Source organism: Echinops telfairi, unplaced genomic scaffold (assembly GCF_000313985.2).
Source record: "Echinops telfairi isolate 266 unplaced genomic scaffold, ASM31398v2 ScPeMD7_7469;HRSCAF=8507_0, whole genome shotgun sequence".
In the NCBI taxonomy this organism is placed as follows: Eukaryota; Metazoa; Chordata; class Mammalia; order Afrosoricida; family Tenrecidae; genus Echinops; species Echinops telfairi.
The window spans coordinates 95,666,625-95,681,052 of NW_022111372.1; the positions used below are offsets into that span (position 1 = coordinate 95,666,625).

General features: G+C 52.6%; 1 protein-coding gene and 1 long non-coding RNA gene across 5 annotated transcripts in view; one reads left to right on the forward strand and one right to left on the reverse strand.

Moving 5' to 3' along the window:
• The window catches only part of LOC123521061, a 35,649-nt gene extending 27,680 nt beyond the window's left edge, over window positions 1-7,969 (forward strand). The window contains exons 2-3 of the long non-coding RNA XR_006679552.1: window positions 7,347-7,443; window positions 7,532-7,969. This is a non-coding gene — a long non-coding RNA (uncharacterized LOC123521061). The remainder of the gene's footprint in view (window positions 1-7,346; window positions 7,444-7,531) is intronic.
• The window catches only part of SLC4A9 (solute carrier family 4 member 9), a 15,436-nt gene continuing 2,429 nt past the window's right edge, over window positions 1,422-14,428 (reverse strand). The window contains exons 7-22 of one of the 4 annotated variants that reach the window (XM_045284901.1): window positions 13,978-14,132; window positions 13,006-13,122; window positions 12,657-12,777; window positions 12,406-12,539; window positions 11,989-12,248; window positions 10,697-10,755; window positions 10,306-10,494; window positions 10,064-10,177; window positions 8,759-8,920; window positions 8,456-8,634; window positions 7,521-7,593; window positions 5,776-5,844; window positions 5,354-5,527; window positions 4,642-4,797; window positions 4,141-4,247; window positions 1,422-2,599 (exon numbers count right to left, since the gene is read on the reverse strand). In XM_045284901.1, the coding sequence (XP_045140836.1) occupies window positions 4,194-4,247; window positions 4,642-4,797; window positions 5,354-5,527; window positions 5,776-5,844; window positions 7,521-7,593; window positions 8,456-8,634; window positions 8,759-8,920; window positions 10,064-10,177; window positions 10,306-10,494; window positions 10,697-10,755; window positions 11,989-12,248; window positions 12,406-12,539; window positions 12,657-12,777; window positions 13,006-13,122; window positions 13,978-14,132 (2,016 nt within the window). In that variant the 3' untranslated portion in view covers window positions 1,422-2,599; window positions 4,141-4,193. Of the gene's footprint in view, window positions 2,600-4,140; window positions 4,248-4,641; window positions 4,798-5,353; window positions 5,528-5,775; window positions 5,845-7,520; window positions 7,594-8,455; window positions 8,635-8,758; window positions 8,921-10,063; window positions 10,178-10,305; window positions 10,495-10,696; window positions 10,756-11,988; window positions 12,249-12,405; window positions 12,540-12,656; window positions 12,832-13,005; window positions 13,123-13,977; window positions 14,133-14,428 lie in introns of all 4 variants that reach the window. The other 3 variants (XM_045284902.1, XM_045284899.1, XM_004696662.2) reach the window with 3 other exon arrangements.

Genomic DNA, 14,428 nt, shown 5'->3' on the forward strand with positions numbered 1-14,428 from the left:
CCCTTTTAGGGGATTCAGAACCAGGGAGAGAGCTAAGAGGCAGTGAACTAACCCTCAAACAAGATTATTTTCCTTGTACTTGTTTTGTCCCAGTAACAATTCGTCATTTCCTCAAGACCTTCCTTTTAATGTCTACCTGCATTTATAGTAGGTACAGACGCACGTACGGCTGCCTCTCTCAGACTCTCCTCTGTTGCTTTCAGGAAAATAAAGGATTGACGATGGCCCTGACCACAGTATACAAATTCAGGTCAGTAGAGAAGTAGCTATTGCAGAGACCAGCTGCAGAGTGTTGGCAGCAGACAAGGGAACATAACATAGGACTGAGAGGGTAAAAACCCCGAACTTAAGGCAGAATGAGATTCTCAGGCAGAGAACCCTGGAACTCACAGTATGATTCCAGTGCCCACCAAAATTCCAGAGCCATTGTCCCATCAGTACAGACTAGAGAGGATAAGGCCTGAGGTTACTGCTGTGGACGGAGTGGGAGAAAATTGCTCTCAACCATTGGAGAATAAGCATTCTCTTCAAAGCACATGGGACATTTATAAAAATTACCCACATGCCAGGCTATAAAGCTAACCTCCCGGATGTCCCATTTTCTAACCAAAATTCAATTAAGCTAGACGTAAGTTATATATGGACAATTAGGGAAAATAAGAAACACATAATTTAAAAAAAATTTTTAAATGAACTTCTCAACACATGTGGGTCAATTCCATGGAATTGGAAACAAACTTGTAAGGAAATAAAAATGAGAATGCTGTGGGATCAAAACTTGTGGGATGTAGCTGACATGGCACATAGAAGGCAACTGACAGCTTGCATGAGGAAACAACCAAGGCACAGAATCACGAGCTAAGAAGTTAGAAAAACAACAGAAGGAACCAAATGAAAAGAGGAGGAAGAAAATAATAAAGAGCAGTAATTAAATGGAAAACATTGCGTAGAGATGGCAAAATTTAGTTACAGGCTAACCTCTGACAAGAGTAGCCCCAAACACACAAGAGGATGCATAGACATTAGCCGTGAGAAAGGACTACTGTATAGCCAAACGTGCGCCACAGAGTAAGCCCGTCAGCACAACAACACCTGACACCAGTAAACTTAGCTCACATGGATAGGTCCCTAGAAAAATGCAACTCACCATAACTGACTGGAAGAGGAATAACAAACAAAAATCCAATAACCACTGAGGACTTTGAGTCGCATGATTTAAACCAGCTTCAACTTTCCACAAAGCTGGCACCGGGTCCAGATGGCTTCGCTAGTGACTTCTTGTCCACAGAAGGATGGTCATTGAGTCGGGATAGAGTCACACAAGGGAGTGCTATACAGCAGAGCAAGTGAAGCCCTGCTACATGAATCCACGGGATTGATGCTCACACCCACGCTGAGTGCAGGAAGCAGTCACCGAAGCATTCATGTCCTATGATTCCATTTATATAGCAGCCAAAAGTAATAAATGCAGAAGGATACATAAGTTGACATTGGAACATAAAGACAGATTAATTACCATAAAATTTACAATCGTGGGTAGGATAAAATTTGGGAATGATATAATGGCAGGGGGAAGTGTCATCAGTAATGTCTGCAGCACTGGAAGTATTTCCTTTCTAAGTGTTGGATGTATAGGTGTTCTTTTTGTTGTTATTTGGTTCCACTCCTAGGTATGTAAGCCTGGAGAAACTCTTGCACTTGAAGAAGGCATTTTACATTTTCTTTAAAAAACATATTTATCCATCTAAAAGGCATTTTAAGTACGCTTGAAAATCCTTAAAATGGTAAAATTTATGTGATGGGTATTTTACCACAATAACAGTCACCCAAAGTAAAACAAAGGCAATAACAAAAAGGAGAAAATCAAATAGACGTGGTCTTTGGGAACACAATGATAAGTTCAACTGGACATGTTGAGCAGCATTCTAGGTGGATGGCAAAGAGCTGAGGCTGACGTGTGCACTGACGTGTGCAAACATCCAGGGCAGGCATAGTAAGTGACACGCATGTTGCAGAACTGTCAGCTTGATACAATTTTAATTAAAATGTTAATATGTCCATTTGAAATAAGTCAGAACAATGTTATACACAAAAAATGCAAATACTAGCTACCACTGGGTTGATTTCTATTTCAAAATTTTGAACTTTAGTAGTGTCTCAATATTTTGAGGCAATCACGCTGACTTTTGTGATCAGAAACACAAAAAACAGCAATAAAGATTAGTTTTGCACATGTAAAACCTGTTCCAAGCAAAAGTAATTATTTTGGAAAGAGGGACCTTTTTCTCCTTTATGCAAGCACAAAAGTGTTTCCTAACAACTTGATTCTGTAGAAGGGAATTTATAAATGAGAAGGATTTCTGATCTCAGCTCCCTTTAAGGGGTTAGACAGTGAATGGGGCCCAGTCAGTCCCTCACCAACCTCTCCTACCCACACAGCAAATGTGCTGTTCCTGCCATTTCCACCTCCTCTTAGGAGTATGACCAAGGTGACCCCCAGTTCTGCCCAATTGTTCTAGGTCCCTAGTGGACTGAGTATCCAGCAGTTATATCAAAGGCCAGCACTCTCCAGACGTCCTGGGTACCTGGTACCTGTGAACTGAGAGAAGACATGATGAGGCCAGAGCAAGTGCACAGCAAGGCAGAGAACAGAGCAGAAAGGGCTGAGAGGAAATACATGGAACCCAAAAGAGCCTCTCTGGGACAGTGGATAGAACCACCCTTTCTCCTGCTGTCCACAAGACATTCCATTCCAAGTGGTGGGGGCTTTTGTGTTTTCCCTGAGGAGCTTGGAGAACAGGGTGCTTCATGGTCCCAGAGAAAGTTCAGCTTATTAAGGACAACCCGGTGTAGGCCTTTGTCCCTGCTATGCCCTCTGACAGAAGGAACCTTGGTGGTGCAGTGGTTTAGCATTCAGCTGCAAGGTCAGTAGTTCAAACCTAGTAGGCACTCCATGGGGAAACAATGTGGCATGCTACATCCCTAAAAATAACAGCCTGGAAACGCCAGGGAGCAGTTCTTCTCTGTCCTACAGAGGATTAACTCAGCCGAAAAGCCAAAACACCACCATGCTGCCATCCAGTCCATGGCAACTCATAGCAACCCTACGGGACAGGGCATAACTGCCCCTGTGAGTTTCCAAGATGTAACCCCGGGGGAGTAGACAGCCCCACCTTTCTCCCATCAACTCAACAGCAATGGATTTTAATTTTGTGTTTTTGTCTCTCTGTGTGATGTGTGTGTCCTCTCCATCTTCCTAGCTATCTTCTGTTTATTCAGATTTCAAATTATGGACTACTTCCTCCTGGAAGGCTTCCCAAACTCCCCCCATACCACCGGCATTGGCCTCTAAGAATAGATTAGGTGCCACACTGCTCCTATAGCTCCTGTGTCCAGCACTATCCCACTCCAACAGGAGTCATCTGATTCTCTCTCTAGCATTCAGGCTTCCTGAGGGCAGGGACCATGATTGGCTTACTATCTCTGGTACCTAACTAAAGACTCACGCGACTAAACGAAACCCTAACCCTTGCCATTCTGTAGGTTCCAGCCCAAGGCAACCCTCTGGGTTACAGAAGAGACCTGTGCTCCACGGAGTTTCCTGGGCTGTAACCTTTACGAAAGTCGATCGCCAGACCTCTCTTACTCAGTGCCACTGGGTAGATTCAAATCACCAACCTTTCATTGAGCAGCGGGGTGCAAACCTCTGTGCAACCCAGGGACCTACTCACACGATAGGTACCCATCACACTCGATACATAGATGACCAAAAAATGAGTGAGTGGCAGAGAGGGTACATGACAGAAGCTCGCTCTACTTGTCTGGCCTGTGGTTCTTCGCAGCCTATGTGAGGAGCCTCTGGGACCATGGAAGGGAGCACCTCCTCCCTCTCTGCAGGCTCTACACTTCCTCCCCCTCCTCCTTCTTTCTTCCCTTTTGGCTTTGCATCTTTCCTCTCCAAGCACCATGTGGCAGGAACTCCGGCTCCCTCTACTGGCCAGACTTCAAACTGCAAGGTGCCAAGGTTTCCCTCTGCCCCCTGGAGAGACCTTCCTAGCCCTAGTCCAGGGCTCACTGGCATGTCAGAAAAACAAGACTGGTCTCCGTACAGTGCTGGACATCTCTTTCGTCACCCCTCACCTCATGCTCAGCAGTGTGGGGTCTCCACCCCCAGGAGCCTTCTTCTACTCCAGCTAGTTCACCGAGATGTTGATTTCTGGGGCCTTTGGCTGATACATCAGGTCCGACTGTGGAAGAACCATCCCAGGTAGGATGGGAAAGAAAAACAAAGAGATACGCAGACAGGAAGGGACCCTGAGTCACAGAGCTTCCAACCCAGAGAGAGCAGATCAGGGCTGAGAGAGAGGGTCCACTGGGGTATGTCCCCAGCCCTTTCCCACCCCCACAGGCTCACCATAAACCTGGGCCCCAACCCTATGGAGCATGATTCCCCTCTCCTCCATCTGCCTATCTCAATAAGGGACTAAGGTGATTGTGCTGATCAGAGCTTCAAACTTAATAGAAATATATTTGGGCTGCAGGGCAGCTCCTGGAAGAACACTGCCCCCACCTCCCACCTCTCCACCTCCCACCTCTCCACCTCCCCTGCCAACCTCTGAAAGAGCCCAGCCTGGTGCTTACATCCTCGCTGTCACTTCCACTAAAGGAGTGCTCTGGCTCCAGCCCCTTCTCGGGGTTGCTCCGCTCCTCCTCTGGCATCAGCTCATCCAACCAAAGGAGCTCCTGGGGTGAGAAGACCCACTCCAGTGCCTTTCGGACCCCCACCAGGCCCAGCAGCTGCAGGAACAGAAACACAGCCCAGCGCCGTCAGCACCAGCAGCAGGAAGGCTAACGACGGCTAAGGGCATGGGCATGTGCCATGTGCTGGGCTTTGCTCCGCACCCCACTGAATGCTAACACAATCCGGTAAGTTAGATACAATCATTCCCATCGTACCGAAAAGGAAATGGACCCGCCGAGAATACTAACTTCCCAGAGGAAGCATGCTGGTCTCCCTGCAAAGCCCATGGCCCTTCATCTCCCCAGTGAGCAAGAACAAAGCCAGAAACTACCCAGTTGGTCACCTCGCTCAGTAACTCAGGCCTCAGTTTCCTTCTGGGGTTGCTGCCCCTGCCTGGTGGTTGATCAGAGCAGACCGAAGATGCTGGGATAAAGGCAAAGCCGGCACCCACCCTTTCTCTCTGTGCCAGTATTCCCAACAGCTAGAGCCAGCGCAAGTGAGAGGGCCGATGGATCTTTCCTTTGTGAGGGTCTTAGCCCCCCTTCCTAGGATTGGAGTCTCCCAAGTCACCCACAGAGGTAGGACCCACCACCCACTCCCACCCGAAATCACCATGAGGGGGAATACGATGGCCGCAGGGGTGGACTTGATGGTCCAGAGCAGTCCCAGGCATGCCAGCTGGATGGCCGTGAACAGGTGGACCCTGCTCAGAGGTACATGCCGCAGGAGCAGCAGATCTGGCTGGTGTTTGGCCGGCATCAACAGTAGCTGCACCCTCTTGGTGAACTAGGAACAAGAGGACGAGGCACACACAGCACTCAGGTAGCCTGGGGTATGTCACTGTTAGTGATCGCCACCCCGAAGACTCCCTTGGCCCCCTCTCTACTCCCTGTGTGGCAGCCCAGTCCCTGTGCCCAGGAGAGGCAGGCAAGGAGAATAAGAAAGGAATTGATTAGCAAGCACAGGCAGGGGGTACTGGTAGGGGAGAACACATGAAGAGGACTTGGGTTGGTAGGCGATTTTAATGGGCTCACCTGGATGCTGCTAAGTGCTGCCACCCCCATGTACAGGAAGATACCATAGAGCACCGGCATCGGGATGAACTGGGAGAAAGAAGCAGAGGGCTGACCAAGGAGTTTGCCCTGCCAGCCACCTAGGTGCTCCCTCCACCTTTGCACCAAATCCATCCCTCCAGCGTCTCGGCCTGCCCAGGCCTTCCTTTGACTTCTCACTTTGCATGCCTGAGCTCGTGGACTCCTTCCTTCAATCAGACAAGGCCATTTCTATTATTGTCTCCAATTTACCGATGGGCGATGGGGCAATTGAATTTCAGAGACAAAGTCACTTGCCATTACCTGGCTTACTTCTCCAACCTTGTCCTTTACAGTTCCTTCCCCGATCTGGGCTCCAAGCTCCTGGCCTCCTGTCATGCCCTCAGCGTGCCCAGCCAGGCCCCGCCTCTAGCAAGGCCTTTGGCGTTGTCGTCTGCCTCTGTCTAAGCTCCTTCCTCCAGGCCTCTGCATGGTCAGTCCGCTCCTTCCATCTCAGTGCTCATGCTTTCTGTCATGGCCTTTCATGCCAAAAGGCCTTCCCCAACCAGTCCATCTAAGTAGCCACCCCCAGATCCCTAGGGACTCTAGGTCACTTTTACCCACCTTGATTTTTCACAGAAATTATCACGGTCGGGGATTCCCTCGTGTCTGGTCTTATTTTTGGTAAATAAAATAAAATTAAAAATATGTTCCTTCATACTAGATGGCACAGATGGGGACCTGGTGTCTGGACCATGACTGTATCGCACTTGACTGTGAGCTGAAGGGTGGTTGGTTCAAATTTACCCAGTGCACCTTGGAACACGGGACTGAGGATCTACTTCCAAGAGGGCACATCCCGCAAAGCCCTGTGAAGCAGCTCTACTCTGTACCCCCCGGGGCCTTCTGAGTCAGAGCACACTCGGTGCCAGCCAACAACAACAGCAACAAGATTCCCAGAACAGGGAGCCGTGCGTGCGTGGCATACAGTTGAGGCTCAGTGAACATCTGCTGAGTGAGTCTCAACTAGTTATTAAGTGGCTGATCCGGTCCATCTGGCTCTTTGGACAACTCCACTCTCACCAGCCTCTGTGACCTTTCCCTCCCTGAACCTCCCGTATCCGGCCAGTGACTGGCGGCTACGCTCCATATCCCCCTGGCCTGCTAGCTGCCTCAGCTCTGTGGATATCTCTGCTCTTTTTACTGAACGGTGGTGGTGGTTGTTGATTGTGCTGGTCCTGGTGGCATGAGCTTGCTGCGTATTCCTTTGGGGCACCCCCTTCCTCCCAGGTACCTAGCTGAGTCTATAAACATCCGGTATGGGACAAGTGAGAGGGTTTGCCTCAGCATTTTTCTGGGATGCCTTGTTCAGACTGAGAGCTTGTGGAGTGGCTGGGGCAAGGCTATGTTTGGATCCTTGAGGGTGGTGGCGGCGGTGGTGGTCGCCCTGCTCCACTTTGTGGGGGAAAAAACAAAAACAACCCTGGATAAGAGATGGGCCTTCAGCTAGATCGGCGTTCAAAAATTGGCTCTCAGTGGGCTCTAGTAAGTTCCTTGGCCTCCTTCGCCTTCAGGTTCCTCCTTGGTAAAGCTGTGCCTCTCGGAATGAGTGGGAAAAGGAAATGAAACCACACGTGGAGGGAACCGATCATCGTGCCTGCCCTACAGCAAGTAAGTGCTCCACCAGTGTCAGTCCCTGCTATGTGACCACACCCTGACCCTGGCCCTGACCTGTCTGACAAAGGTACCTTGAGCGCAGGTGCCAGGAAGATGGAGACGCCTGTGAGAACGAACACCACCAAGCCCGTCAGCCTCTGCTCCCTGCGGGGAGACGGGGTGGCTAGCCAGAGTCCCAGGGAGCCCCTGGGCACCTGGAGACCCTGACCAGACATGCCTACAGATCCTGGCAACAGGGAGGAACTAGAGGGATTCCTTCCGACGGTGGCTGGAAAGGAGAGGACCTTAGCTCACTCGGGTTGAAGACTCAGTGGGCCGGACTGAGCAGGGCACTTCTCTATGGGAATCCCAGGCTTCTCCATGGGCTCAACATGGGCTCCTTGTTGCTGGCTTTTATTTTGGTGGGAAATTGGCTCGTAAAGATGCCTCTTTCATGGGGTAAAAAATGACGAGCTGATACCAAGGGCTCAAGTAGAAAGAAAATGTTTTGAGAATGATGATGGCAACAAATGTACAAATGTGCTTATTAACACAATGGATGGATGGATGGATTGTCATAAGAGTTGTACGAGCCCCCAATAAAATGATTTTTTTAAAAAGACTCCTCTCACAGTTTACAAAGTTGATTCCATACACGTTAGACAGTGATTTCCACTGGTGACAACACTGTGTGTGTCCAGGCTCCCCCAATACTGTCCCTGAAGCACTCCACACTTCAGGGACTGTTAAGTGGTATCTCGCTCTCCACCTCAGCCCTGGCTGCTCCCTCCTTTAACACGATATTGCCCTTTTTAACTATCCTCCCACCCCCAAGGCCAGACCCTAGAGAAGAGGGATGATCTGACTCAGCCACTCAGCTAGAACCCCCCTACCCCCCAATGCCACGCTTGTGTCCAGCCAGGGATCCACCAGCTTAGAACATAAGCTGCCAGAATGAATGCCTTGCACCCCACTAACCAGCCCACATTGCTGCCCACTGCTCACTGCAAGCGAATGCCAGCCTCACCTGATACCCAGGAAGCGGGGCGGCTCTCCGGGGGCACAGGCTCTGCTTTCCCGGCGAAGACTGTCCATGTGGGCCAGGGAGATGACCGTGGCTGAGACATACCAGGGCAGCCCCAGTGCTGAGGTGAGCAGCAGCAACACGGCCACACAGAAGAGGTCCAAGTGGAAGCCAGCCCCTTTCTACAGGTCAGTGGTGGAGGAGATGAGGATGAAGCTAGCCCCGGCCTGGGTCCTCGGTCTCCGGGTGTGGGCCAGGAGCCCACCCTGGAGCTTCTGCGCCTCGGGCTCAGAGTTGAGGCCTCACCTGTAGTCGATACTCGGCTCGGTGGAGGATGACGGCCGTGATCTGCTGGTCCATGAAGATGAGGATCGAAAGCAGCAGGGCAGGCAGGACTGCCGCCAAGCTGAGCCACCAGGGGTTGGCTCTAAAGGGTGACACCAGCCAGCCACGCCCCGAGAGGGTAGGCTGGGGAGAGAGCATTCCATGGCAGGAGAGGGTCTCTCACAGTGAGCATGCCTCACCCACACACGTCAGCTCTGGCATCCTAACACAAGCCCACCCCTCACGAGAGATGGGAACAGTGTGTGTGTACGCGCTTCGTTCAAAGAATTAAGCCCTGAAAGAAGGCTGAAGGAAGGGGAATAACCTGGGGACTGGACTGGAACCAGGGGCTCAAGATCCCTCCCTCCATGGAGAATGAGGAGGAGGAGGAAGTGGCCTGCCCACACTTCTTGACACTCCTCCCAAGGCAACCTCTCCAATCCAGGGTGGGGCAACTCAGGCTCAGACCTGCCTTGGTCTGGGGCACAGGCAGGGTTGGGTGTATCTCCAATATCTGCTCTGATTATAAGCGTCAGTGTCGGGGTAGGGACTCAGTTGCTGCCTCTGGTTCTAAGCTCCGAGGCTTCCCCATGCTCTTCTGCCCTGAGGGAGGCTGTAGGGGAGGCCAAGTCTGGGAATCAGTGCTAAGCCTTGTCCTGCACACTGTGTGGGGAGGGAGTGCCAGCCAGAGCTTCAGATGATCAGAGCCCAGGACGGGGTGACCAGGAAGAAAGGGGGGGAATAGTGGAACAGGTAGGCCCAGGCCAAGGCTAAGAAGAGCCCATAGCAACCAGAGTCTGGCCTTTCTCGAGAACTTGGTAAGAGGAAGGTACTATGGAAAGTGCTTCACACTGTGGTCTTCTGTAAACCTCAACACAGCCTGAAGGAGGCACGACTGTCACTTATAATTTCTATCTTATAGATGAAGAAATTGAAGCTCAGAAAAAAAAAAAAGAAAAGCAAGTGAAGCTCAGAAATACAGGTGAACTTGTCTAAGAGCACGTGACAGAGCTAGAACTCAACCCCACAGCCCGCTGACTAGTACAGTGCTCTTAACCTCTGACCTAACCTTAGGTGTGTTCTGTGCTCACCGCGCGGCAGGCACAGCACCTCTTCCCGTCTTCACAGCCCCCTGGGAGGCCAGTACTACTATTCTTCTGTGCCGGGAGTGAGGAAGCTGCAGCTCGTGGGAGCGGAAGGGCGGTGGCATCTCCGCAGCTTCTTCACGGGCCCTGCCTGCTGGCCCTGCTTCTCCCTCTGCCCCACCCCTCAACTTCCAGTTCTTACCTTGAACTCTTGGGGCACCATGAGCTTCGGTGTGGCCAGGCCCAGGAAGGCGTCAAGGCCACAGCCCAGCAGGATGGCCAAAACTGAGGCGAAGTCGCTGAGTACCTTGCGTGCCTGGCCACAGGATGGACACTTGGCCAGTGTTGGGTTCACCATTCCCTTCCCTCTACAGCCTTGCTCATTTTCAGAGCGGGCTCAAGGCAGGGGGCCTGGCTGCCCCCACAGACAGCGGGAACACTCACCACGGCGGGAAAGAAGCGGCTGGTCTTGATATGCTTGAGGGCCGTGGCAAAGAGGAAAGTGGTAAGGAAGAGGAGGAGGGAAAAGAAGGTGATGTCTGGGACCGTATGACAGCCAGGGCCACGAGGGTGACCTCCCCGCTGGACACACTCAGTTGGGGGCAGCAGTGAGGCATTGACCAGGCCTAGGTCCTGTAGAGACGGGTGGTCAGGGTCGTGGAGTGAACATCCTGCTCTCCCAGGCCTACTTCATAAGGAGGGGGACCTGCTGAGATGCCAAGAGCTTAGGGTGGGAGGTCTTCAGCCATAGGAATGTCTGAACCCCAGTGACTATAGGCTAGGAAGATTCAGGTAGCATTGAGTTCTCTGTCCTCTACCCTTCCCAGACTCTCACCATGCTTATGATGTCATCAGTGCCCTTTGACCTCGTCTTTTGCCATTGAGATTCATTTCCTGGAAGTAGAGGATTCACAAATATATGTCTCCTGCCCTGGGAACCTTCTCAAGTCCCCCAGGAGCCTAATCTGAGCAGACCAGATAAATCAGAGAACCAAACAGTTCTTGGCACTGACCCACCTGTCTGCTGATTCCATTGCTACCAAGTCTGTGCTCCTCAGAACATTCCCTTGTGCCCACCCCCTTGTATCCTCTGCCCATCTGTGTCCCTGGTGTCTAGCATAGGACGTAGCAGAGTAGATGCTCAGGAAATGTTTGATGAAAGTCTATGCATATGGGCTTGTTAGATTTACAAACCTGGGTGATTCTTCCAGGGTAGGAGCCCTGGTGGTGTGTAGTGGTTATGTGCCAGGCTGCTAACTGCAAGGTCAGCAGTTTGAAGCCACCAGGAGAAAGATGTGGCTTTCTACTCCCGTAAAGAATTACAGTCTCAGAAACTCACAGGGGGCAGTTCTGCCCTGTCCTATAGGATCACTGTGAGTCAAAATCAACTCGATGACATTGAGTCTGGGGTCTTCTTCAGGGCCAGAACTGGGCCTGGTTATCCTAGCATAGGTATGGCACAGGTTAGAGGGAACAAGTCTTCCCCACGTCTGTTGTCTCAAGTGTAAGACATCAAGCCTCTCTGGCAGAAGTGGTGTATCTGGCCTAGATCCTTGCTCTCCTCTCTCTGGGGGAGTAAGCTGCCCACATTGTGTATTTAACTCAGTTTCTTTGGGACAAGGCTCTACCCAGTAGTGCCATAACTGGGCAGATGTTGCTATGTGTTATCAAGTTGGTTCCAATTCCTAGTGACCCTTAGGTTAGCAGCACTGCCCTTGGGCTTTCCTAAACTGCACTCTACAGAAGCCGACTACTGCATTTTTCTCTCATGGAGAAGCTAGTGGATTCAAACCACTGACTTTTTAGTTGGCATCTGAGTCTTACCCAGAGTGCCACCAGGGCTTCTGACTGAGTGAGTGGGCCATCTATCGAATTTTGGTTTTATCATTAGGAAGGCCATACATCTGTCTAGACATGTAGCCCATGTTCTACAATGTTCTTGGGAATAAAGAAGCTCCTTGGCCTCCATCTGCTACTCCATTGTCTCTGTTTTCAACTGATTCAGAAGCCGGGCGGGAGAGCGCTGCTGGCAAGGGGTCCCCTGGAGCTCAAAGAAGGAACCAGGGGCCACCAGGGAGGGCACCAGGATTGCCCCTCCTCTCATCTGACCAAGCCCTCATCACCCACCTTCTGGGCCCAGGAACTCGCAGAGGCAGCCATAGGCAGGGCCAGGCCTTTGGATGGGATAAGCATGGGCCAAGTTCAGCATTTTGCCCACAGAATCGTAGATGAAGATGAGGCTGATGAGGGCACAGAAGCCTTCCTCGGTGAAGCGGGTGAAGTATCGCACCAGCACACTGGCTTCCGTGGCCACCATTACCAGGCAAAAGGTAGCCACCCAGATACCGACCCACAGACGGAAGGGCAGGTAGTCTAGGCCATGATCTCTGTGGGACATGAGATTGGCAGGGCTCAGTAGGGCGGTTCTGCTCTTTGTCAACCCAGGTTAAGCGCCCCTCCTGCCAAGCACACAGAGCCCACCCACCCCTATTGACTCAGCCACGACTAGGCCGAGGGTCTGGAAAGGTGGGGGAGCCCGCCTACCTGCTGAAGGAGTACAGCAGGCGCTCAAAGACCAGCACCGGCCCAGTGCTACTGAGGATGGTAAGAGGCTGGCCCGCCATCAGGCAGAAGGCCGCTCCGGCTGCCGCTGTGCCTAGGAAGCTCTCCAGAACCCCCTGGAAGCCAACAAGGGCTCAGCTCTGCAGGAGGCCCGAGCTGCTGAAGACGTTCCCCAACCCACTCATCGTTCCACGTGACTCCACAGCTGTGTCCCACGGGGCAGCGCCACCCACCTGGGCACCATCGGTGGCATCTCCCAGCAGCCCTCCAAAAGTGATGGCGTTGGTCACGGTGGCCAGGTAGATGTAGAGCACAGTCGAAACGCACTGGAGGTGCAGGGCGTCCGAGAAATCGCTAGGATACCACGAGGCCTTCCGGCGCACGTCCTGCACAAGTCCACCGAACAGCCTCCCGCCCACCCGTGGTGGGTTGTCAGAGACCCAGGCGCCCACGCCCCACGCCCCCATCAGACGGTTCCTGTACCCGGATGTGCCCCTCCCACCAGGAGCGCACACCTCTGATCCCCCGGGACTCAGCTCCCCACCGGGAGTCCCACGGGGCGGGCACCCTCGCTCGCCTCACCTGCCGGTCCGCTGTAACTCTGGGTTGGGCGCGTGCGGCCCACGGCCATGCCTGTCCTCAGCTGGAGCCCCGCAAGGGACGGAGGGGTCCTTAGCCCCCCACAGCTGTGAGAGGGATCTGAGCAGAAAGGAGAACCCAGGTAGGTGGAGGCTCTCAAAACCAGTCTGCTACTGGCCGGCTGAGTTCATGACGTCCCTCCCCCTGGTGGCTGCTCGTGTCTCTGCTGGCGAGGGCTGTCGCAGTGACCGGGAGGGGAGACGGCTTCCCATCAAGGAGGTCAACGGGGGTCATACGTGCCCTTCTTACCGATGGGAGCAGGTGGCCTCATTTTTCTCCCCCGAGCGGCCAGTGGGTTGGAACCGCCCACCCTAGGGTTAGCTGCCCAGTGCTTGACCTACTATGTCAACAGGACTGCGCTCCCAGAAAGATGACCACCTGGGGAGCAGCTGGCCTTTGGGAATCAGAAGAGCCTCTCTGGCAGTGAGTTTCGGTTTGGTTTGGTTTGGTTTACAGACGGGAAGCCCCCCCTCCCCGAGAGAAGTACTCTTTCAAGGTCTCCGCAGCAAGGGGCCGGACTCTGGTCCCTAACCTTCATTTCCTGACGTTCCCTCCCGCCTCCACAGTGGAACCAGACCCAGGACCTGGACCTCTACCGGGGAGCTGAGTGGGATGGTGACCCCCGGTGCCTTTGCCTCTTCTTTTAAAATAAAAAAATGTAACAGCTTTGTTGGCATATAATCCACGTATCTTACAATTCAGTAGTTTAACCATATTAAAAAGAGCCGTGCAGTCATCGTCACCATCAATTCTAGCACACTTTCTTCTTTTTTGTTCTCATTGTTATTAGCGCCCTGTCCCCACCTCCCACCTCCCCTATCATCGCCCCGAAGAAATCTATAGTTTTGCTCAGCCTGGATTTCATATAAAGAAAAACATATAAAAACAAGCCTCCCCCCTCCCCAAGCTGGATACCGTTTTTGCTGAGAGGGCAGGCATTTGGGGGGTGGGATCCGGGTTGTCGGGTCCCACCGACCTGGCGGGAGCACCGTCACCTCCTCTAGGAAGGAGTCCAAGGCTGCCAGGAGGTCATGGTGGCTGCTGGCCCGCCGCGCTGACCGCTGGAAATGCTGGGGAGAGGGGCCCAGGGCTGGACACTCAATGTCCTTTCTCCGTCTCTGAATGGGACCCGTGCAGGCCCCTTGGACAGACAAGCACTCACTCTCGCTTGCGCTGATTCTCTGGCTTATGCACTCTCTACTGAGCTTCTGCGGTGCCAGCAGCTGCTAGGGCTGCCATGGCGACCAAGGAAACTTCAGCCCTTGGGCTCAGACTCAAAATCACAGCCAACATCTTGCTGTACTGGGTCCCTCAGACAGAGGGTGACACCCCCCGCCCCCCTTTCTCTCTCTCTCTCTCTCTCTCT